Source organism: Canis lupus, chromosome 28, assembly GCF_048164855.1.
Source record: "Canis lupus baileyi chromosome 28, mCanLup2.hap1, whole genome shotgun sequence".
Lineage (NCBI taxonomy): Eukaryota > Metazoa > Chordata > Mammalia > Carnivora > Canidae > Canis > Canis lupus.
In genome coordinates, this window is record NC_132865.1 from 25,260,703 (window position 1) to 25,287,097 (window position 26,395).

At 34.2% G+C, this 26,395-nt stretch overlaps 1 protein-coding gene across 34 annotated transcripts in view; it reads right to left on the reverse strand.

Annotated features, from left to right (window-relative positions):
- Nucleotides 1-26,395, reverse strand: part of CSPP1 (centrosome and spindle pole associated protein 1) — a 180,812-nt gene that overhangs the window by 68,421 nt on the left and 85,996 nt on the right. For 30 of the 34 annotated variants that reach the window (XR_012020084.1, XR_012020083.1, XR_012020082.1 and 27 more), the window contains 7 exons: nucleotides 15,844-15,996; nucleotides 12,880-12,992; nucleotides 9,030-9,179; nucleotides 8,510-8,656; nucleotides 4,899-5,003; nucleotides 3,114-3,180; nucleotides 2,175-2,292 (listed from right to left, as the gene is read on the reverse strand). Coding sequence is in view for 26 of the 34 variants with exons in the window: in XM_072804367.1 (XP_072660468.1) it covers nucleotides 2,175-2,292; nucleotides 3,114-3,180; nucleotides 4,899-5,003; nucleotides 8,510-8,656; nucleotides 9,030-9,179; nucleotides 12,880-12,992; nucleotides 15,844-15,996 (853 nt within the window). In the remaining 8 variants the exon portion in view is untranslated. The remainder of the gene's footprint in view (nucleotides 1-2,174; nucleotides 2,293-3,113; nucleotides 3,181-4,898; nucleotides 5,004-8,509; nucleotides 8,657-9,029; nucleotides 9,180-12,879; nucleotides 12,993-15,843; nucleotides 15,997-26,395) is intronic. The other 4 variants (XM_072804370.1, XM_072804369.1, XM_072804368.1 and 1 more) reach the window with 2 other exon arrangements.

A 26,395-nucleotide genomic window follows, 5' to 3' on the forward strand; every position in this document is an offset into this window, starting at 1 on the left:
CCACCAACTGAGCTACCCAGGCATCCCAAGAAGGGACAAATCTTTCTTATGAAAAAATTCTAAATAATATGCATAGATAACCAACCTCCCCACCGAAGATGCAGCTTAATCTCACCTCCTACCCCTTCTTGTGAGTGTGCCAAATTTATTGATTTGTGTCCTGGAGCAGAGAAACCTGACAAAATTCTACTTTAACCACATGATGAAGGTTCCCATCCCCAGGAATGTCCCGTAGATGCCAGGTATCCCCACGATATGATGATGTGATGAGAAGGCCATCCACTTTGTGCTATTTTTTTCCAAAAACCCTTAGCACCAGTCTAATCATGAGTAAACTTCAGACAAATGCAGACTGGGGGACATTCTAGCCAGCCAATACCCCCCCTCTAGACTGTCACAGGCATGAAGATAAGGAGAGACTAAGAAACTGTCCCAGACCAGAGGAGACCAGGATACATGACAATTAAATGCAATGTGGTACCCTATATTGTTTAGATTCTGGACAAGTAAGAGAGCATTAAAAGAAAAACTTCAGAAATCCGAAAAGTATGGAACTTAGTAGTAATGTTCCAGTATCAGCTTTTAGTGATAGTCATACTCTAGTAACACAAGATGTTAATAATTGAGAAAACGGAGTGAGGAGGCATATGGAAACTCTGTACTATGTTTGCAACTTTTCTTTAAAACTATGCCAAAATAAATCACGTTTTTTAAAATAAACCCTCTTTAAAAAAGTGTGGTAGTTACGCACTATATTGACTTTACAACCTACAAAAAGACTGCAACTGCAATTTGAAGAACACTATTTTAAAAAATTTGAGTCATCTTGGCAAAAATGATCATAAATGTCTGATAGTGAGTTATTTTGCTAGAAAGTATTTTAGAAAACAGATTGTTGAATGAAAATGTAAAAGATAACTTTAAAATATAATTGTTTATAATTATTCTAACTCTGAAGTTTTCCATTCCTATATCATTCCCCACCCCAGGACTAAATTTCTATGCCTGATTTTGTTGAAGACTAAGATGGGAAAGTAAGAGACCGATTTCATAATTTTTTAGTCGTTTCAACTATCTCTTTCCCAGCATGCACTTCCCTACCACTTAGATTAGCTTACAAAGCAACATCTGCACCTATTTGCCTTGCGCACATATGGACTGAAATCAGTCAATTATCTTCATTCACTGATTTCTGTGGTGAAACAAACTGTCCATTCTAAGATAGAGCTGGAAGAATGACGTGCCCCCTCGGAACTCATTTTTTACTAAGTCGAATCCTGTTACACATTTCATAGTTAGAGCTACTATTTCTGGTATTCCTTTAAGAAAGTGCTACTTCTTTCTTCCTCCCGGATTCTAACATCTCACACTACCACCATCTATATAAATATATTAGTGGCAGAGGAAGGACAGCTAAAACACTCAATTTATATGTTTTATATTAGGTTAAATAAAATTCATTAAATATCCCATATTTTTGCACTGAATATAGATTCAACAGGTATGGATAAATGTTTTATGAAGGCAACCTAATCTACATAAAACTCAAGAATATGGGGATCCCTGGGTGGCGCAGCGGTTTAGCGCCTGCCTTTGGCCCAGGGCGCGATCCTGGAGACCCAGGATCGAATCCCACGTCGGGCTCCCGGTGCATGGAGCCTGCTTCTCCCTCTGCCTGTGTCTCTGCCTCTCTCTCTCTCTCTCTCTCTCTGTGTGACTATCATAAATAAATAAAAATTAAAAAAAAAAAAAAACTCAAGAATGTGAATCTAAAAGCATATTGGTTAAAGAAAAAGCTCCTTTACCAAAAAAGAGAAGAAAGAAGAAAAGAGAAAGAAAACCTACCACATTACTACAAACACAAACAGACTTAATAAATCATATGCTTTTTTTGGATTAGTTGCATTGAGTCCCTCCCCTAGGATATAATTATTAAGCTACATTTCTTTTAAGGGAAAGGCTATTTCAGTCATTACAATTTTACCAACAATCTGTTAAAATCTTTCTCAAGCATGCAAACTAACCATTCTAATAAACGTGATTTTAAAATAAAGACTGATTAATCCTGTTCCAAAACTGTAGAATGATTGAATGGATTCTGGTTAGCATGTAATTCCTTTTCCTGAATATAAGAACAACAAAACACAGAACAAAAAACACAAGTTGTAACTTGCCTTATGTGAATTTCATCATCACTGTCCATGTGTAGCAACCGGCCTTGCAGACGCCGCTCTTCGCTACGAAGCTGTTTTCTCATTTCTGATAACTCCATAATTACATTTTTTTTCTCCTCTGTAAATTCACATTAATAAGTAAAAAAATAAGACAGGTATAAAAAGAGAAGATTAAACATTAAACATAAACTGACTTATAAAACTAAAATGCTCAGAAAGACATCTTTATTAAAGTTATTTTTAGTGTTTTATATATACAGATCATATTTATGAATACCAGTAAGATATACACACCTATTTCTGAAATACAAAAATTTCCAAAGTTAAGAATTATTCTTAATGGGGGGGGAAGAGTACACCTACAACGGGAAGCACAAGAGAGTTCCTTTGTGGTAGTGCCACAGTTCTTGTTTTGTTTTGGTTTTTAAGACTTTATTGTCGTGAGAGAAAGAGTGATAGAGCACAAGCAAGAGGGAGAGGCAGAAGGCGAGGGAGAAGCAGGCTTTCCATTGAGCAGGGAACCCGATGTGGGTCTCAATCCAGGGACTCTGAGATCATGACCTGAGTCAAAGGCAGATTCTTAGCCACTGAGCCCCACAGGCGCTCCTGATGTCACAGTTCTACAGCTTGATTGTGTGGTAGTCACACAAATTATCCATAATACAAATGTACAGAACCACACACAAACACAAATACATATCAATTACTTTGTGTTAAAACTGTGAGACTGGATGGAAGTCTGTACAGCATACCAAATGTCAATTTCCTGGTTAGTGTTCTATGTAAGATATTACCACTGAGAAAAGCTGCAGGAAAGGGTACACAGGGACTTCACTGTGCTCTATTGTAACATTCCGTGAGTTTATAATTATCTCAAAATAAAAAGCTTAAAAGAGAAGTAGTCTAGATTACAGACTGAATATTAATAGTTAACTCTACCTTCTGCACGTAGCTGGTTTCTCCTGGCAGGTACCGGAGGAGACTGTGCCCTGGACATGGAACTTTCCTGTTTAATAATCATAACAAAGATATACTCAGTATGCCTTCTCTACAAAGAAGCTTGAAAACAATTCTTTTTTGAAGTAACTATATGTGAAAGAAACCAGACTTCCCACTATCCTACCTATACACTTACCTACATGTATTTTTCCTTCCCATCACAATGGAAGGGTCCTCCTTGGTCCATCCAAAAACAATCCCTTCACCTATTCTCTGTATCTGGTAAATTGACTCTGACCTCCTCCAATCACTCTCTTTTCTCAGTTTATGCTTAAAAAAAGAATCTCCTCCTTCATCACTATCTACTGTCCCTTCTCAGCTATCCCCTCAAGAACAGATGCCAGTACAATGTCTACTTCCTCATGCCCATTCACTCCTCACCACATGGCTACTGCCTTTGCTTCTACACCCTATCACTCCGCTAACACAGCTCTCACCAGTCACCAGGTGACCCCAAGTGACACAACCAATGGGCATTTTACACCCTTCTACTTGGCCAGTAGCAACTGATATTGCCATTCTCTGTCACTTTCTCTATTTCCTTTCTCTGCTTCTTAAATATTTAACTCCCAGTGTTCCATCCTCAGCCCTCTTTACTTCCCCCAAATTCATCCTAGATGGCTGTACTCATCTGACAAGGAACAATGTTAATGGCTCTCAAAACTACAAAACCAGTCCAGAGTTCCTTACTTAGCCACAACCTATATTTTCAACCACCCACTTTATATAAATCTCACAAGAAACTTGAAAGTCGTCACTAATGCCTACCCCCCACTACAGTCTGTAAATGCCATTATCTGTGTTTCCTAAGGATATCTTGGATTTGTTATCCATTCTCGGTTCTTAATGTCACTGCCTTTGTTTAAGTCCTCAAAGTCTCACAAATGGACTTCTGCAAAACCACTATAACTCGTTTCCATGTTTATGGTCTTACTCGACCTCTAAAATACATCTCCATAACACTGTCTTCTCCAACTGATGACACGTGTCATTCTCCTACTTAAAGTATTACAATGCATCCCTATTCATTATCTACCACAGACCTACTAATCAGAACCTCAGAGGGTGGGATTCAGGACAATGTTCAAACATTTGCTTTGTCTATTCTGGTAATTAGCCCCTTTGGTATCCACTCATCAATGGAAATAAAATCAAACCCCTCAGCACTCTATACAACATCCTGCTTATGTTCTGACCTCTACCTCTCTTGTCACCCTGGTCAGGCACTGAGGCCAGACCAAACCACGGTGTATTCTTCTCCATGTGTGCCACATGGCTTACACTTTCTTCCACAATTTTGCACATGCTCAAAGTCCCTCTTCCTCCTCTTTATGGCAAATTGCTACTCATTCTTCAAGAGTCAACTCAAGGAACAATCCCTCTAGAACATTTTCCCAGCTCTCTTTTGATAACAGCTCAGTCTAAAGTATAAGGGATTTCATTAGCATAACTACAGCTAGCCAGTTGATATATTATCAAAGAAAACGCCTCCTTGAGGGGCCTGGACAAGAACCATTTGCTAAATTATAATCTGTCAAAAGAATTTAACTTAAGGGTACCAAGTATTATCAATTACAGCTGATGCAACAAATAAATACAAACATCATCTATATTTCAGATCTGAAAAAATGTGATCTAAATATGATGAATAAAAAAAATTCATTCAATTCCCCTAATCTAAAATAACTTAGCTAAGATGAACAAATCAAAAGAAAAAGCATATACCTGAATAAAGGAACTTATAATGCTGTCAACTGAAGGAGGTCTTTGAAGTTTGCTTGCTATTTTGTTCTGAAGAGCAGGAACTACAGGAGAAGGCTGTCTCAAGCGCTGGGGGAGAAAAATTATATATATACACACACACACACATATATATATACACAATATACATGTATACATACACACATATACCAACATATGTATGTATATAAACATACACACATATATGTATACATATATATGTGCCTGTGTGCACAAGCACCCCTAACAGTTAACAAGACCATTTAGGAAGTTCAGAATGCTACTGCCTTTTTTTTTTTTTTTAAGATTTTATTTCTTGGGGGGAGGGGGGCTGTTCAACCCCCTACACTTAGAATTACGTGTGAGGGAAGCTATATCATCTCTAAATTTCATTTCTGGACAATAAAGGGTCTCTTAACAATATCCGTTAGGGAAAAAAAAAAGATTGTATTTCTTTATTTGACAGAGAGAGAAAGAGAGAGAGAGTGCACAAGCAAGGGAAGCAGCAGAGAGAGAGGGAAAAGCAGGCTCCCCACAGAGCAGAGAGCCTGACGCAGGGCTCGATCCCATGACCCTAGCCTGAGCTGAAGGCATATGCCTAACCAAGTAAGCCACCCAGGCGCACCTGGAATGCTATTTCTTTTATTTAATAAAGTACTTTAAAAAAAAAAAAAAAGCCAGAACTCAATTGTGTAAGATCAAAAACATCAGGTATGATAAACATAAATTGATTTAGATACTTTTATTAAAAGAACAAGACTCTCAGAACAAAAATATTCAACAAACTTAAGTAAAGCAACATCATGCCAAGTATCAGGAAAATAACAAAAACAAATAGAACTAAGGTAAACATCTGTCTAAATAATAAAAGAAATAGGACAACACGAAAAACAAAAACTTCTGGAAAAGCTCTAAAATCTAGATCCCTTGTCACCAAGAGTATGATGAGGAAATTTTCCAGATCACAATAATATTCTACATCTCCAGAAGAAGTAAATCAGGGTTTCTAGTCTACAGAGTAATGAAGCTAACAGTTTCCAACTTCTCATGAAAATCAAAATGCAAAAGGACCCATAAAAACTCTCAACAAAATGCAATAATTATCTGGTTAAAAAAACAAAACACCCAGACCAGAGTATATGTATGGATGTTAAACTGTTCATTTTGCATGGTACAAAATCAAATATTACTTTCACTGGTGACTTTGCTAAAATTAGAAATATAGGAGAAAATCTTTTCTTTTAAAAACACTAGATGACCACAAGCAGAATTGTAAAGACAATATAAACCTAAAGGACTGCAGAGGATAAAGCTAACATAGCATACTCCACATAGTAAGAAAACAAATAACTATCAAGGAAGCATAAACAAAAAAAATTAGGATAAAAATAGATGGATTTGGGTATCACCTTTCAAAAGATTACAATTCTCTAATTAGGATAAAAAAAAACAATTTAAAAACATAAAACTAAATTCAACAAAATATACAAGCTAAGTAAAAAATAAATGGTGACACAAAAGTAAAAACTAAGAAAACAGACAACGTATATATCAGGCATACATAAATAAAGGAAAAATTATAGCTAGCTTCATCAGTGAGAGCAAAATACAGGGACACCCGAGTAGCTCAGCCATTGAGCATCTGCCTTAGGCTCAGGGCGTTATCACAGAGTCCCACATCGTGTTTCCCTCAAGGAGCCTGCTTCTTCTCCCTCTGTCTATGTCTCTGCCTCTCTCTGTGTCTCTCATGAATAAATAAAATCTTTTAAAAAAAATGAGAATAAAATTCATTAAATGTAACAAAGCTGGCTTAAAACTATGCTGCTTCACAATTGAACTATAGCAGTCATAAAACTGTGTATTCCTAAGGAAAGTATTTTCTTTTAAACGTAATAAAAAATGGGCAGAAACACAATTGTGGAAAATTAACAATTATCTTTCATTTTTAATCAATTTTACAAGAAAATATTTTGTGTTTTCCACTCAATTTTGCTACAAGCCTAACATGACTCTAAAAGGAATAAATGCTATTAATTTTAAAAATGAACAAATGACATTTGAATAATATTTTAAAAGGCAGAATAAGTATATATATCCAACTTTAAGAATGAAGGTATTGTCTAACATTACTAGAGCAATGAAAATAATACAAAAAACATAGGTGTTACTTATAAATTCTCTTTTAAACAATGTTTCAGCAGATTCTAATTGCAAACACTTATTTCTATTACCATAAAAGCCTGGGGTGAGAAATCAAATAGTGTATCTGAACCAATCAGAAATGGCTCATGTTGTCTGTAGTAGGTTACACATTAAATAGTGTACCAAACCACATGATAAATACACTAGGAGAACCCATTGGTTAAAAAGTGATCTTTTTTGTGAATGCTACTTAGAAGAAATAAGGTCTTGTATAAATCTGTATTTGTGAAAACCATTTTCTTAAATTAAATTGGGCTAAACCTACAGCACATACAGTTTTTCAAGGTATGGTCCACAGGCCAACTATATCTGAACCACTAAGAATGCTTGTAAAATGCAGATTCCTGGATTACCCTCAGACTTCTTAAAATCAGACACTTTTGTAGATGAGACCTGAAGACGATTTTTTTAAATATTTTATTTATTTATTCATGAGAGACAGAGAGAGAGGCTGAGACACAGGCAGAGGGAGAAGCAGGCTCCACGTAGGGAGCCCGATGTGGGACTTGATTCTGGGACTCCATGATCACACCCTGAGTCGAAAGAAGACACTCAACCGCTGAGCTACACAGGCATCCCTGAAGATAAATTTTTAACAACCCCCCAGTGATACTTATGCACATCAAATTTTAAATATAGCTTTGTACTATGAGCAAGGGTGTAAACTGGAGCTTCTTAGGAGCAAAGTGGCATCCCAGAGAGAAAACCTGTCTGATAACTTTGATCCACCACACACATGACCATGAATATCAACCAATCTCAGATATGGACTTCAAACCAGTCCATTGTGAGCCACTGGTGGTTTTTTTTTTTTAAGATTTTATTTTATTTATTCATGAGAGACAGAGACAGACAGAGATAGAGATAGAGAGAGAGAGAGAGAGAGAGAGACAGAGACACAGGCAGAGACAGAAGCAGGCTCCATGCAAGGAGCCCGACGTGGGACTCAGTCTCCCGGGTCTCCAGGATCAGGCCCTGGGCTGAAGGCAGTGCTAAACCGCTGAGCCACGCGGGCTGCCTGAGCCACTGGTTTCTTTTTTCACTTCCAATCATCAAGGATAAAAGTATAAACCAGAGGAAACATAAATTACTAAATACACGAAAAAATTTTTAAAGACATTACATAATTCAAGTCCAACTTTTTTTTAATCAGACCCAACAGACATATAATTACTTTGACAAATTGCTACTAAAGTTTCCAGACATTTAAACCCCTTATACTCACTGGGGTGCAAAGTGCAGCAAATTGCAATGACATGACCTATACAGGAAGTTCAGTGTGCTGAACCCAGAAGAACCAAAGCATCTCCTCCACTCTTTCCCTGTTGCTAACAATGCCACAGTGAAAGTGGTTTAAAATACAGGTTTAATTGACATTTTTGCTGAAAACTTACCTTTGTTTCTTCCCCAATTATATTTTCTCTTGCATAGTAGTGCTGAAGCTGCAGATTATGTTTTTCTTCCTCTTCTTTTTTCTTTCTTTCTGCTTCTTTTCGTCTTTCTTCAGCTAACCGAATAAGCTCTTCATTTTTTAGCCTTTGCTTTAAAATAAAGAGAAAAATACACACTCCATATATACATTCTATAGTCCATTCATATATCTGCTGTCTTATTTGTCTGAAATAAAGAGATAAAATTGAAGATACAGATGACACAGTATTCTTTAACAAAAAGAAGTTATTTAACAATAAAGTACTAGGCATCTTTTATAGTATCCTAGAATCAGCCCAATTTTTGACTTAAAAAAGTCATTTATTTCTTAATCTTTCACATTAATAAAATAGTGTCCAATAAATGGATATTGACCCATTATTTTCTAAATGTACTCTAGGTCTGTTCTCTGTAATACCTTTTCAAGTCAAAATAAAGACTGTACTTTCAGGGTAAATAGAAAAAGAAAGGGAAAAAATGCACCTCCTCCTCTTTCTCCCTTTTCTTTTCCTGTTCCTCTTCATACTCTTGTTGAATTCGTGCTCTCTGTTCTGCAAGTCGTTTTTCTTCTTTTTCTTCTGCAATTCTCAGTCTCTCTCGCTCTGCTTCCTCTCTTTGTTTCTTTTCCTCAATCTAAAGAATTAAACCTAGTTATTACTTTGTAAAGCTACTGAAAGTTAAAATATCATGCAATATTTTCTGGTATCCTGTGAATTCAACATCCATACCCTCTTTTTAAGTTACTAAGTGTTTCGGTTTCCTTTGCTTTATTAGGGAGGCTACATGATGTAATGCTGGGTTATGAGTAAAGTTCCAGCTCCATCAGATACTTACACACCAAATAACCTTAAGAAGACAATCTTATTCAGTTTTGTCGCCTGGTAAAAGGTGATGATTTCCAAGGAGTGGTAAAAGAATTGAAGTGAAACAATGTATATAAAAAAATTTAATTTCCCTGTTTACACATATTCAGGAAATAATTCATGATTATATCACTTTATAATGATCGTTACTATTATGTTTCAAAGTTCCTTGGCTTGATTAGTATCCTTAAACAACAGTGTAATATTTTAGCATTTAATCATCCCTTATGCAAGAATCCCTTCCCCAAAACATCCTTTCTTCTTTCCTATCTACTGGCAAGTGGTGAGGTAAACAAAGATCTTAGCCACAAAGATTCATAATTTTCATCTGGAATGCCACCTGGCACCTATAGTGCCGCGTACTCTGGATAACTATTCTAAGGCAAAGTCTAAGATCTGAAAGGAAGAGGACCCTGATATATAGCCTATATCCTCTACGAATGAGGTAGGGAAGAATGACAGCAAAAGTACTGGGTATTCGTGATACCAATTTTAAGGTTATCAATAAATTTTAGTTACTTTTAAATATGAAATGGTTATGACTAGTCACATTTTCATTGTTCTTGTCTACATTTCCTCTAGCTTCAGGGTTGTTATATCTAGTGCTATCAATCTTTTCAGTTGTAAGAACTTTACTCTTCTTACATGTCCCACTTCACATGCTAGGTCTTCTTCCAACACTTCTTTCAAACAACACTATTAAATATGCACAATCCTAATATTTAAAGTTCTAATAAGGCACACTTTTTTAAGATTTTATTTATTTATTCATGAGAGACACACAGAGAGAGAGAGAGAGAGAGAGAGAAAGAGAGAGAGAGGCAGAGGCAGAGGCAGAGGAAGAAGCAGGCTCCATGCAGGGAGCCTGATGTGGGACTTGATCCCGGGACTCCAGGATCACGCCCTGGGCTGAAGGCAGGCGCTAAACCATTAAGCCACCCAGGCATCCCCATAATTGTTTTTCCAAGTACACTATACCTAGACAAAAGGTTCATGATGCACTATACAACAAAACTTCACATTTAACACTGTTTCCCCTACTTCCTATTCCACGAGAAAAAAAAATCACAGTCATAAGGTCACTTCTCCATTAAAGGTCACATCATAAATGGATCACACACCTAAGAAATACACAGAAATGCCACTCCAACAAAAATGCTACATGGCAGTTCAACAGAAAGAGGAAAGCTATCATCTAGGTCAGTTGTTTCCAAACTGTGTAATATCAAGGTGCTTCGAGGGTCCTACAAATATTTTATCAAATTTTATCTTACAGCTGAAAAGATTATTTCTAAAGCTTTAATTAAAAATGACACGTAGGGACGCCTGGGTGGCTCAGCAGTGAAGTGTGTGCCTTCGGCTCAGGGCATGATCCTGGGGTCCTGGGATTGAGTTCCACATCAGGCTTCCTGCATGGAGCCTGCTTCTCCCTCTGCCTCTCTCTCTCTGTGTGTGTTTCTCATGATTAATAAATAAAATTTAAAATAAAAATAAAAATGACATGTAAACACTCATATTCATTACTTATCAAATTTTAACCACATGAAGACTTCTGCATTAACTTCAACAGTATAGCTTTTTTATGCATACATGGAGATAAAGCATATCTTGCCATCTTTGTATATAGATTTTGTACATTTTTGTACATTTTATAACATTTCTTTTAACATTTAAGTTTGGGGTACTTCTTAACTGATACTTTAGTGATGACAGTAATAATAAATACCACTTAGATATTTTAAATTTTCTTAGGGTTTTGTGTTACATTTTGCTTATGAGGGGAAAAGCCCCTTGCAGGGCTGCTTAAAAAAAAAAAATGTAAGCAAGCCACCCTTCAAGAGCAATTTATTCACAGATACACCAAGGATTTACAGGCTGGGAGAACTAAAAGCTAAACTTACTCTAAAACTGATATAGTCAAAGCTTCCCCTATTACTAGTTTTTCCAGAGGAAAAGACTCTTAGAAGCCCTCTAGATATAGAAGTGTGTACTGCAGATATGATACTTCAAGTCAGGAGATGCGGGTCCCAGCACTGGCCTCACGATTTGCTGGCTCTGCCACCAGGGGTGAGCCTCTTAGCCTGGATGTTAGTTGTATGTCATAAAACAGAAATAATACCTTCCTCAGAGAGTCTGAAGATTAATGAGATTAATTATGCAAAAGTACTTAATAAATAATAAAAGACTACATAATTTCAAGATTGTTTTTTCCCCCTGAATTCTACCCTAAACCATGCTAACAACACTTGCTAACTATAAAAGGAGTTATATAATTTTGACTTGCTGTCATCTTGGTAGCATACCACAGGGTACTTCAAGTTCTATAGGTGACTCTGTGACCTTTAATCAGCTGCTACCTGAGTGTTCAACACCATAGAGATTTCTGATGCCACTTGTCTTACATTCAATATCTCTATTCATTCTGTCAATCCCTACAAAGGTCTTTCCATCCATTTCCATTGTTCCTACTCTAGTAAAATACCCCTGCTTCCAATCTTTTAAATCCTCCAAAAATACATCTTAAACACTAATGCCAGATCAATCACCCTCAAAAGTATATCCATTACGTCAATGCCTTACTGAAGATTAGGATTATAATTAGGATTAGAATAATTAGGATTAGAAAGAGGACATGTTTGAGTAGAACCTTATTAAGAGTTGGGATTAGACTGGATAGCCTTAGATGTCAGACTAAGGAATTTGGATATTTTCTGTAGGAAAGAAAAGCTAATACCAGATTTTGAGTAGCAAAGTATAACATGAGAAGTCATATCAAAGGAAGACTAACCAGACCACAGGATTAATCTGATACAGGGATATAAGTGTGGGTGGGAAGGGGTGTGGAGGTAAGGAGAGAAGAAATTGTGAGTCCTTCTCATTCACCTCAGGCTCCACCCCTAGTATTCGGCACAGTGGTAGACACACTATGGATGTTCAATAATTCTGTTTGCTTAACAAACACTGGATACTGAAGTATCTTCCTCTGGGCATTTCTACTATTTTAAATGCTATTGGCTTACATACATAAATGAGGCAAATAATTGCAAAATGTAATTATATCTGATTTTTAATAATTTACAAACTACACTGAGTCAAGGGTATATCAGTTGGAAAAAAACTATTTTCTACTAATACATAAGCATCTAGAAATATTCATTCTATGCCTAATAAGTGAATATTTTATTAAGTCATTCAGTTTAGAAATGTCAGCATTCTTTAACATTTAACGATTTAATACAGTTTAGAAAACATTAAGACAACTGGAATGCCTAATATGTCTGTTTTCCTTTTTCAGATATAAATCAAATAATATCATTTTAATACTACCTACATCTGATGTATATTAGATATCTTAAATAACTGTGAGGTATTTCAGAATTTATTCCCTACCCTGTGAATAAAATCTTTGCAAGTTTAGTTTATTACAATTCTAACAAAACTCTGAAAAAATGATAAAATAAGCACTTCACCTGAAAACGAAGAAAATTCTTGTATAATTCTTGCTGTTTAATCTGAAGTTCAGTTGGAGGCTCACAAAATATATTTCCCCGAGCAAAAGGAGAGCTCTGTGTTTGCATGTAACCTTGAAAGAGAAATTTTACAAAAACATACTGTTACTCAATGGTTAGAAAACATAAAGGTTAAAAAATAAAGTTTGCTAGTAAGTCCGTATTTTGAATAAATGTGCTAATTATGGAAGTCCAGAGGTCAAAAATCAGAAGGAGGCTGAGATTAGAATCTGAAGACCAGATGAAAAGTAACAAGAGAAAGAAAAGTGAAACGAAAGTAAGATAGTTGAAAAATCTACAAAGTTTATACCTGAAAGACACCGAGGAAACAAAAGGTAATAGCGTAAACAACTTTCAATGCAGCAAAGACTTTAAAGTAAAATTTATAGAAAGAAAAAAAGTACATGTTTACATTTTTATGTAAATACCCTTTTCTTAAGAATATACTTAATTATATATTAAAATCTAATATGCATAGATGTATTAAAAATTTGTTTTAGAAAATCAGTAATTCCAAAAGTCTTTCCATCTATGGTTCACAATAGATTAGAAAGCCAGCTCTGCAAACATTTTTTTACAAATTAGAATGATTCTTTTAATTGCTGCAATATTTGTATTTAAAAATTCTATCAAAGTAATGGGATATAAACATAAACAATAAAAATATGCTATATGTTCCTATAAATAGAATTACACATTCTGGGGAAGGATTAAATGATTTCATAAGACAACCTGAAAAACAATATATTTAAATTTGTCTCACATAACTTTTTATATTATTTTTTAGTTACAGACTCATTCTTATACCATCAATCTAAAGCATTTAGTTCCTCTCACTCATGCTTTGCAATTTAGCTGCTATTTAGGCCTATTTTGCCTTTGTCTTTAAATTTACTAATGCCTATTTGAATGGATCAGCAGAGGGGATCCCTGGGTGGCGCAGTGGTTTGGCGCCTGCCTTTGGCCCAGGGCGCGATCCTGGAGACCCGGGATCGAGTCCCACGTCGGGCTCCCGGTGCATGGAGCCTGCTTCTCCCTCTGCCTGTGTCTCTGACTCTCTCTCTCTCTCTCTCTCTGTGACTATCATAAATAAATAAAAAAATAAAAAAAAAATAAAAAAAAATTTGAATGGATCAGCAGAAAAATCAATACTTAAACATTAAAATGTTATAATGAAGAGGTTGATTAGCAAAACAAAATCAAGTTTTTAAAAAAAAGGCTTTTATAAAATAAAAAACATCACAAAAATAAAAACATAGGGAAGCACATGCTCTAACCCATGGAAATGTATCTAGGCATAATGATTACCTAAACACTAAGTTTAAGTCAAATTAGTATGGACTTCATAAATATGATTCTTCATCCTAGAACCATAAAGTAAAAGAAAAACAATGAATTTTAGGAAAGGCCTCAAACAGGCCTAATGAAGAGAAAATGTGAGAAGCTAATGAACTTTTAAGCACACATTATAACATTCAATTTTCAGATATAGTCAAGTTCCCTAAGGCCTTTAAAATACTAAATGCCACATATACATGTGTATGTGTACACACAAATATACATATACAAACATACACACTCTCATATGCTAGCACAGCAACAAACTACATGACTGGATAGTTTCTTACATTCAGAAAGTCTATTTTAGGTTATATGGGAACTTCAATACACAAAAAAAGGGAAATGCCAGCATTTTATGATATCGTACCCTTTCTTAAATGAAAGCATCTTGCCTATAATATTAATACCCAAACCCTGGCAGTATACAAAAAGGAAATGGGCAGTAAATTCTGCTGTGCATTTTCAATCACCAACCCTGTGTGTTTTCTTAGGAAAGAGTCACAGAAACTTGACTTTGTTTTTGCTTGATAAGCAGAGCTACATGCCTAAATTGTTATTACTATGATAGAGATAGTTCTAGGTGAAGACAAAACTACAAATAATACCAAGTGTGGAAGAAAAGGGTAGAGAAGGAGTATGTAGAACTGAAATTTCAATACAGACTAGCAGAAGAAACAAATGAAAAGAAAAATAATATCAAAAAGAAGTCAAAATTTTTATTAAAATTATTTAAAAATAAAAAAATTAAAGATTATATAATAAGTCAGGGATATCTTAGAAGGACTTTTTTTTTTTTAGAAGGACTTTCTAATGTAAAGTTCTCTTCTAGTCTAAAAATCAAAACTTTAGTGGAAATACAAAGGCCAAATTTGTAGTAAATAAATGGTTACTTTTATAGGCATTAAAATACAGTACAAGGTCATATATTCTTTAAATTTCCTTTGCTTTTAAAATATGTAACACCTGATAAACAGAGATGATGACAACTTTTCCTCCCAAGTCATAATAATTTTCTATTTATAGAACCTTTAATTAAAGTATGTTGTCTGATAGCATATCAAAGAAGAAAGAGAGATGTGACTATATAGTGAATTAAACCTTTTAAAAAATTAAGCTCCATTTCTTTGTCTTCTGTGGTTTTACAAGGGAGGGCAAATGATCACAAAATAAGCAAACAATGAAAATAAGAATTAAAATAAAATATAACAAAAATAAGCAATTTCTTTGTACAATATATCATTTCACATCTGTGTTGTGTAAAGAGACTATTTGATTTTAAGAAAGTCCTCCCACCAGCAAAATAAAAATTAGAGCAGCAGCTAAAGTATACACAAGTAAGTTATAAAGCTGAGAAGAAACACATAGTATTAGGAAGCAAACTATATTTCCCTATTTACCTTTTTCAAAATACTTAAGAAAAGGTATTGTAAACAACATAAATAACATGTGATGCTTTCTGGCCCAGTCTAATAACCAAATTCTCAGAATCACAATATGAACTTTGTCAGACAAGAGAAGAGAAATGTTACTGAACTTTAGAAATGTAAACAAACAAACAGAAATAAATAAAATGTGCTTAAAAACCTGAGTTTTTATTTGTAGAATCTTCTAGGTTCTCAGCATTTGAGGTGGCTAAATTTTGGTCTAGAGATACAACAGCCCTTTTATCTTCATATGTTCTTGCATCTGGGTTATGGTAGGCATCTATATTTTGTCTGTGCATCCTATTCAAATCAGCTGAGAGGGAAAAATAAGCCATTTATTTCAACAAATACATTTTTATAATTAGTATGCTTAATACATCTTCTTAAAGTAGAGAATCAGAGAGAAAACAATAGGACAGAGTTGGAATTATTTGATGGTATCTTGGTGCCCTGAAAACAGAAACAGAATTATTAAAACTTGTAAGATTTTCAAAAAAAAATTCTGTAAAATAAATTCAAAATCCATAGCAACCTTAATAATATGCAGAGCTTTGACAACCCATAAAAAGTATATTCATATCTATGTTACTTAAGAACTTGCAATCTCTTTAATACAGAACAAACAGCAACAATTCAAAACAAGTCATAGCAAAATTTACCCTTCATTAGCATTCCTAATGAAAAAATATAATCACGTAGTGCAGAGTTTCACAACAGATCTGTAAACTCTTAGCCAGTCCTCTCTTAAAAGATGGAGTTCAATTCCCTTCCCTTTAAAAGCACAGTTAGTAGTTCACTTCTTATGAATAGAATATTATAGGCATACGACTTCCAAGGCTACTTCATAAGAGACATTATAGTTTTTACCTTGCTTGATCTACTGGATCATTTACTCTGAAGAAAGCCAGCTATTATATCGTAAGGGCACTGTTGGAATCCTATGGAAAGGCCCACATGGCAAGGAACTGAGGTTTCCTGAGCCATGTGAGGGAGCCATTTTGAAAATGGATTCTCGGGATCCCTGGGTGGCTCAGCGGTTTGGCGCCTGCCTTTGGCCCAGGGCGCGATCCTAGAGTCCCGGGATCGAGTCCCGCGTCAGGCTCCCGGCATGGAGCCTGCTTCTCCCTCTTCCTGTATCTCTGCCTCTCTTTCTCTCTCTGTCTATCATAAATAAATAAATAAATATTTAAAAAAAAAAAAAAAAAAAAGAAAGAAAGAAAGAAAATGGATTCTCCAGTCCCAGTCAAACCTTCATATGTCTATAGCCCTGGCTGACATTTTGGATTCCAAACTCATGTAAGATCTGAGACAGAACCACCCAGCTAACCCATTAAAAATTACTGAATCACAGAACTACAAGATAATCAATATTTGTCATATTAAAACATTACATGTTGGGTAATTTGTCACACAGTTGATAGCTCACATCACAAAAATCTGAGCACGCAAGACCAGATCAGATAACAAATCAACTTAAAAACAGACTGAATGACCACACAACTTCAAAGCTTAACAAATAAATAGTTCTTCTCCACAAAACAACTGCAATAATATGGCAGCAGTGAAGGAGAAAAACCTGTACACAAGAAGTGTTCACCAGGAAGCCTGTTATATTCAAGAATGTATTTTGGAAATGAATTGCAATTAGAATACCAGACAGAACATGGCTAATAACACATAAATGTTACCAAAGAGAATAGTGTTCAGAACCAGGGATGTTAACATCCTGTTGCATCATTTGAACAGGCTGGACTTGCAAACTGGATAGGAGCTTCAGAGATGAAGATGTGTGAGAAAGCATAATAAAGAAATAGGAAAATGTGAGAAACAGGTGCAGGTGGATAAAACATGAAGAGTGTAGGGACACCTGGGTGGCTCAGTGGTTGGGTGTCTGCCTTCAGCCCAGGGAGTGATCCTGGAGACCCAGGATTGAGTCCCATATTGGACTCCCGCGCGGAGCCTGCTTCTCTCTCTGCCTGTGTCTCTGCCTCGGTCTCTCATGAATAAATAAAATCTTTAAAAACAAAACAAAAAAACATGAAGAGTGTTCTGGTAATATTAAAGTAGTCCAGCCTGACTAGATCACAAAACACATGTAACAGAGCAATGAGAGATAGAGAGGAAAATGTAGATTACATGCCTGTTCTGGAATATTCTAAAACACAAGCTGATGGTTCTCTATTTTGTTTTATAGATGGTAGTGAAGACAGTCTTGGTAGTAACAGAAGTAGTACTAGTAATAATGGCAGCTAGAGAAAGAGAATAGATGAAAGGAAGACTGTATCTAATTCAAGGAATATACAATGTCAGAAGACAGTCCTAGAACAAAGCTCATGTTCACAGACCAAGATGAGTTTAATCTGGTTCATAATACACATCTCAATAAATGTCAGTTAAAGAGAAGACAGCATCTCACAGAATGCACATGACTTAGAAGGAATTATCAACCTAGTTCAAAGAAAATAAGGACTGAGTAAAATTCACCGAATTGGAAATCAGGACATCAGTTATTCCTGAAAATATAGCACCAGTAGAGCAGTAGGAGCTAGAAGCATTACGGAATATGGAACAATAAGAGGGAGTAAGAAGTGGAAGCAACAAGTACAAACTATTCTTCAAATGTGTTTTATGTAAGTATAGCAAGGTCAAGGTTGAATTTTTGTGTTTAAAAATACACAAACTTAAAAAAAATAAAAAAATAAAAATACAAGAACCTAAGTATGTTCATAGGTAGAAGGGAAAAAATAAGTAGAAAAACTGAAAACGCAAAAGAGAAGGGACTAGCTGAAATCAGATACTGACTGCAAAATAACTGCCAACCAACAAGATTTGGTAAGGACAAATTAGCTAGGTGCTCCTGCAATCATTCCCAAATCCTGGGATCTATCTGGATATGGGAGGTAAATGAAAACAGAAAGATGATGAAATTGAGGTCATGAACAGCTGTGGTCCCTAAAAGTCACCAAATTAAACCAAAAACAAATGGAAAATCACTATCTCATCATCCAAAATTCACTAGAACAGCTAATATTACTCTATATAAATGAGAAGTCATTATGAGTAACAATACATACAGTATTCTTCCATTTTCTATTACAAAAGTATGGTATATCAAACTCATTCCTTCCAAGTTGATAACCAGAACTCTATTACCAAAATAATTAGTGGTTAAGGAATGCAATCTCATTTTGATATTCACTTACACAAACCATAAATTAAGAGATAAATGTCCTATAAGTATAATAAACTTCAAAATGAGTAATGTTTTACTTTACTGGTGTGATTATACACAATACAGTCCTCTCATTTAGAGAAGTCAGTATATTTATATAAAAAACTGATATCATCAGAGTACATAATTATTTGAGACTATCAGATTAAGCAATCAAGACAAATACATATTGCTATTTATCAGAAAAAACTATCAATCAAGCAGTCACTCTTTGCTTATCTTTCTGTGAGGTGGTAAAATAAAAGGTTTTGAAATCAGCTAAAAATCAAAATTAAAAAAGGCACTTTGGTGAAAAGTATAATTTGCCAACTGCAAAGATGTCACCAAAAACTGGCTTTTACATCAAATGTGTACCATGATGTCATTTAATATAAAATTGCTAGCATTATAGAATAATTCTACACAGAATAGCATAGCAAAAGAAAATATTACAGATTCATGAATGGGAAAACAGTTCTACTCTCTGAACAATTTATCAGATCAGGACTAAATTATATGATAGCTACAGGTAAATAATACAGGTACTTAAATTTTTCTACCCCTTATTTTATTATTTTTTTACAAACCTAAATATTTTGAAATTAAAATTAACTTTTTTTTTTTGAAGACTTATTTATTTTAGAGAGAAGGAGACCATACACATGCACGATCAGGGAAAGAAGGAGAGTGAGAAGCAGATTCCCAGCTGAGCACAGAACCCACTTGATTCCACAACCCTGAGATCATGACCTGAGCAGAAATCAAGAGTCAGATGCTCAAGTGACTGGCCAATCAGGTGCCTCATAAAATTAATTTTGTAAGTTAGCTGTTCTTTAATGGAAAATATCAAAACATTATAAGAAAATGACTAAAAAGATTTCTATGGGCCTAGGATTATTCAGCAATCATGACTGATAATACAAACTTTTTATAACTCAGAGAACTAAAGAAAATTTCCAACCTAATTTGACTATTAACACATATTTCAAAATAAAATACACGGGCTTATTTAAAAAGATCAGTCTTCAAGACAAATAAAAATCTAACTGGTGGGCAATAAATCTCATGAACTTAAAAATATTAAAATAACAAAAAGATATTCTCTGAACAAAGAGAATATATACTAATAGTGAAAGAAAGTTACCTGGAAAATACCCAGATATATGGAAACTTTAAAAACTCATGTCTAAATAATTAATGAGTAAAGGAAAATCACTAAAATTAGGAAAGTATATTAAATGAAAATGAAAATACCACTTATCAAAATTTGTGATACATTTAAAGCAGTACTCAAAAGGAAATGTATAGCATTTTTAAATGCATATATTAGAAAAGAAATCAAATCATAATCTAAGCTTACACGTTAAGGAAACAGAGAAAATTAAGTACAAAGCAAACTAACAGAAGAAAATAATAAAGATGAGAGCAAAAATAAAGGAAACATGAAAAGAAAATAACAGAGAAAAATCAATGAAAACCAAAGCTAGATCTATGAAGAGATAAAAAAAAAAATGAATAAACCTCCAGCAAGAATGGTTCAAAGAAAAAGAACAAATTACAAATATCAGGAATAAAAGAAAAATAAACTATCACTATAGATCCTACAGACATTAAAGAATAATAAAATACTGTGAACAGTTTTATGCTAATAAATTCAGATACTTAAATAAAAGATTAAATTCCTTTAATGATTCAAGCAAAAGTTCACACAAGAAGAAAGAGATAAATTGAATGTCTTTTATCTACTAAAGAAGTTGAATTCATGGTTTAAAAACTTCCTCTAAAGAAAATTCGCAGCCCATATGTCTTCACTGGTAAATTCTACCAACAGAAAAGGAAACTTTTCCCAACTCTTATCTGTGAAGCTAGCATCATCCTGATACCAAAACCAGACAACAACACGAAAAGAAAAACAAATATCCCTTATGAGCCTAGCTACAAAGATCCCTAACTATTAGTAAATCAAATTCTCTAATACAGAATTTTTTAAAAACACAATCAAACATGGACTAGCTATGGTTTTTGCCAGGATGAAAGAGCAGTTCAACATTTAAAAAGTCAGCCAGTGTAATTCACTATATAGCAAGCAACTGAATAAGAAAGATGAAGTTATCATTTCAAAAGATGGAGAAAAAGCACTTGACAAAATTCAATACACACTAATGTGAAAAGTATGAGCAAGAATAGAAGACAATGCCCTAGACCCGATTTAAAAAAAAAAAAATCTGGGACAGCCCGGTGGCTCAGTGGTTTAACGCCACCTTCAGCCCAGGGCCTGATCCTGGAGACCCGGGATTGAGTCCCGCATCCAGCTCCCTGCATGGAGCCTGCTTCTCTCTCTGCTCATGTCTCTGCCTCTCCCTCTCTCTGTCTCTCTCATTAATAGATAAATAAAATCTTTAAAAAAAAATCTATGAAAAATCTACAGCCAATATTACATTAAATGGTGAAAAGACTGAATGCTTTCTACCTTAAATCAGACAAGACAAGGATATCTGTTCTCATGATTTCTAAGTATTGTGCTAGAGTTCCTAACAGGTGCAAAACACAACCAAAATAACTAAAAGGCAATCAGATTGGAAATGAAGTAAAACTTTGCAGATAACATGACTGTCTACATTTTAAAAATCCCAAAGAACTTACACATACACTAAAACTAATGAGTTAAAAGAACATACAAAAATTAACTATATTTTTATACACTAGCAATGAACAAATGGATACTGAAACTATTTAATGTGTCATTTAATATTTAAAATAGCATTAAAACACATGAAATACATATGAATACAATTAACAAAATGTCACAATATCTGAAAATTGTAAAATATTGCTAAAAGATATTAACTAAGAGTAATAAGTACAGAAATATTCCACATTCATGGATCAAAAGAAATATAGTTAAGATTGCTGGCTGTCCCAAATTGATCTTTTTGTCAGTGTAATCCTAATGAAAATCCCACCACATTTTTTTTTTGAGGTTGATAAATTGATAGTAAAATTTATATGAAAAGGCAAGGGAAGTAGACAAAACAATCTTGAAAAAGAAGAATGAAGTTGGAAGACACACTTCTCAATTTTAAAACTTACTACAAAGCTACATTAATCAAGAGAGTATGATATGAGCAGAATAATAGACATCTATCTAGATCAATGGAACAGAACATAAGAGTTTATAAATAATTTTATGGTCAACTGATCTTCAACAAAAGTATCAGGGCAATTCAATGTACAAAATGTTATAAAATGGACTGTAATTGTAACACAACTCTGAATATAACTAAAAACTCCTGAATTGTATATTTTAAAGGGATGAATTGGATGGCATGGGAAATGAGATCTCATTAAAAGCTATTATATATATAAAAACAAATAAGACAGAAAGAAGAACTATCAGCTTGAAAGTCTCAATAAAGAGACATGACGACTACATGTAATATGGGATCCTATACTACAGCCTGGAACAGAATAACAAAGTTAGGGGAAAATTCAAATAAGGTCTATAGTTTATTTAATAGTACTGTACCCATCTTAATTTCTGGTTTGGGACACTGTACTAGATTATGTAAGATGTTAATATTATGGGACACTAGGTGAAGGGTACATTTTATATCTTTTTCCAACTCTTCTCTAAGTCTTGAATTATTTCAAACAACAAAGTTAAAAAAAAAAAAAAAAAAACGAGTTATCCCACCTACTTCATAGGAAGGCTAAAATTTTAAAGACTAACAAATACAAGGACTGATGAGGATGCAATGCAACCAGAAACTTTGTGCTTTGCTGGTTAAGAATGCAAAATGATATAACCACTTTGGAAAATGGTCTAGCAATTTCTTAGAAAATTAAATATAAAATAAATAAAAATTTAAAAAAAAAAAAAAGGGATCCCTGGGTGGCGCAGCGGTTTGGCGCCTGCCTTTGGCCCAGGGCGCGATCCTGGAGACCCGGGATCGAATCCCACATCGGGCTTCCAGTGCATGGAGCCTGCTTCTCCCTCTGCCTATGTCTCTGCCTCTCTCTCTTTCTCTCTCTGTGACTATCATAAATAAATAAAAATTAAAAAAAAAAAAAAAAAAAAGAAAATTAAATATACCCTTACTTACTATACATCCCAGGAAATTTCATTCCTGTGTGTTTTCCAAGGAAAATGAATATTTATGTGCACATAAAGACCTGAAGGTAAATGTTTATAAAAGCTTTATTTATAACAGCCTGAAATTGTAAACAACCCAAATATCCATAAAAGGAAAAACAATTATGGCACCTCCACATAGTGGAATCCTATTTAGTAATAAAAAAAAGTAGAGAACAAACATATACAACAACATGAATAAATCACTAAAACTAAGTGAAAAAAGACACAAAAAGCAGATCAGAGATTGGCAAGTATAGGGTTGGATAAATTGGAAATGTTCTATATCTTGATTTTGGCAATGGCTGCTGGAATCAGTTGTCAAAACTCACCAGATAATACAGTTAAAAAGGGTGAATTTTGTCATATGCAAACTATGTCTCAATAATCAACATAAAAACAAAAATCTAATGGGGGCAAATACATACACAAAAGAAATACAATCAAATATACATAAAGAAACCTTTAATCTTACTATTAATCAGAACTATGAGATACTTTTGCTGTTTTTCAAATTGGTTAAGTATTTTTTTATTTTATTGATTTTTTGGGAGTAGCTTTAAAAAATTTTAACATATGACAGATTCATGTAACATCACCATAATCAAGATACAGAACAGTTTCATCACCTCAAAAAACTCCATCATGCTATCTCTCTTTATAGTTATTCCCTATCCCCAGCCATAATAATCCCTGCAACCTCTGATTTGTTCTCCATTCTAGGTATATAACCATTAGAGAGGGGCTTCTTTGACTTAGCATAATTTGCTTGAAAAGTCAAGTTATTATGCACATCAATAGTTCATTCTTTTGTTGGGTAGCAACCAATGGTATGAATGTACCAAAGGCTGTTTATTCATTCACTCACTGAAAGTCATTAGAACACAGTTGTTTTTTGTAATGAGAACTTGAAAAACAAGTTTAATGAATAAAAAGTTAAAAGAGGAAACAGATTTTTAAGTGTACAAATAATAAAAATGAAAAATATTTATTTTAAAAGGATTGATGCAAAAAAAAAAAGTTGATGCTATTCCAGTTATATGGGAAATAGATTTTAGTATTTATTAATAACTACTTCCCCTTATAAAGAGATCTTCCCTAGAAGCTAAGGATGAACTTTAAATTTCCTTAATTTCTTTGTAATAAAAAATAAAACAGGAGTAACTAGAAAAGCCAGCAGCCAAATTAAAGTTAGCCAACAGAAAGTACAAAGGTTATATGATTTTGGTCATTACATGAAGTAAAGTAGAATGAATATAGATCTTTACTACATATTTCAATATAATAGAAAAATTACCTGCCTTCCCTCCCCTCTCTAAAATATATCAGTCACAAACAAATTGATACTCTTTAAAGGATGAATTTAACTTACTTTGAAAATATCATTTAAAAAATAGTTTCACTGTATTTGATAAAACAGTATACCTTTTCTATCTCATGGCATGACTATAGCATTAAACAAGCAAAGCAAACATTACTGATAAGAATCAAAACCTCAGAAAAGTCTGCTTCATTATTGTTAGGCCAAACAATTCTAAAACAGTATTTTATAATTCAATAACCCACACTTATCCTACTCGCTTCCACCAACTAAACACATACACAAACAACATAATTGTATTGTGTGAACTGGAAATAAGCTTAGAAATAAGCTTGAAAGTCCTGAGCAAATTATTCTATTCCTGTGTTTACCAAAATTTCAGTCATTTACGTACCTTCTTCCTTAAATCCTATGTTTCTATCAATTCACAATCTAAATTAACTGCAGCAAGACTGACTAGATACTTATCAATCTCATATCCTCCTCGTGGTTGCCTTATAATTAGGTCTGAATATTGGAGCAAAGACAAAGCGATACTCCTCCACTTCTAGGCCAGAACCCCCACAAAACTCAACTCATCCTCCTACCACTGAATTCTGTTTGGATGCTAGAAGTGAAGGATTTCAAAATGGAGAAATGACACAAAGAAGAGTCCTGGATTCCAGAGTCACTCTTGGAGGAGAACCACCCAAACAGCATCAGAATGTGACGTGAGAAGTAACTTTTACTGCATTAAACCTTAAGCCTCAAGCGTATGATAATTAGGGGTTATTTGTTACAGCACTTTTTGTTAAATGTCTGAACTAATGCCTGTACTTTAAAAGAAAATGTTAGAGCACTATCCTTAAATGAAAAACCAGTGTTTTTGTAATATATATTCAAATAAATATTTAACTTCTAAAATAAGAAATGTTTATCTATGTATCACCTAAAATCACCTCATCTACAAAAGAGTAAGCTCTAGTCTTCAAAACCGTGAGCAAAACATGAGGTGAAGATAGAAAAGGAACAAATCCTTTGGGAAGAAAAGAGTTATCTTAGTAATTTAAGTGGGCCTCACATTCATCTTTTTAAAAAGTCATCTTTAACAAAGAAACAAAATCATAATATTTAAGAACTCTTAATAATTCAATACCCGAAAAATATTCTTACATCCCTCAACTATCCCTACAGTAAAGTGTAATATCTAAAGAACATGAAATCTACATTTGTACCATTTAATAGGTTCCTTTAATTTAATGGGTTCCTATTATTCATTTCTTATTTCTAATAAAACCATTTTCAAAAACTCATCTTTGTCTATTTTTATTCTTTAAAAGCTAATCAGAGATCATCCTAATATATATAACAAGTCATAAGACCTCTTTTTTTTCCAAAGTGCAGGTTGTTGTAGTTTCTACACCAAACATTTTTTTAAAGAGAGGGAGGTAGAGAAAGGGAGGAAGAGAAAGAACATGAGAGAGTGCGCACATGTGAGAACAAGGTGGAGGTGGGGGGGGGGGGGGGGAGGAGAAAAAATCTTAAGCAGGCTCCACACCCAGCATGGAGCCTGACATGGGGCTGGATCTTACAACCCTGAGATTATGACCTGAGCTGAAATCAAGAGTCAGATGCTTAATTGACTGAGAGACCCAGGGACTCTTCTAGATCAAACATTTTTGAGAGTTCATAATTTAAAGACAAATCACTATGATTCTGCAACCTACCAGAAAGTTTCTGAGATTAGGTCTTTATTTTTCAATGGAGTCCTTGCACTGTGCAGGTATATGGCATATATGAAATACCACATTTCACAACTATTCCAGATAACTTATTTTAAATATGTCTTATTAGCTTAAAAAAATTTAATAAGAGTTTTCTTATTTTTACCAGGATATTTTTTAAAAATCTAACTACTAGCTTGGGTAAAAAGCTTGACAACATGAGCTTTCCTCTGAAATTAAATTATTATCATTAAAGGATGAAAAACATGTAACAAAATTAAATGAATATTACCTCAAAAAAAAAAAAAAAAAAAGACCTCTTAACCTGTCATTATGCTTATTACC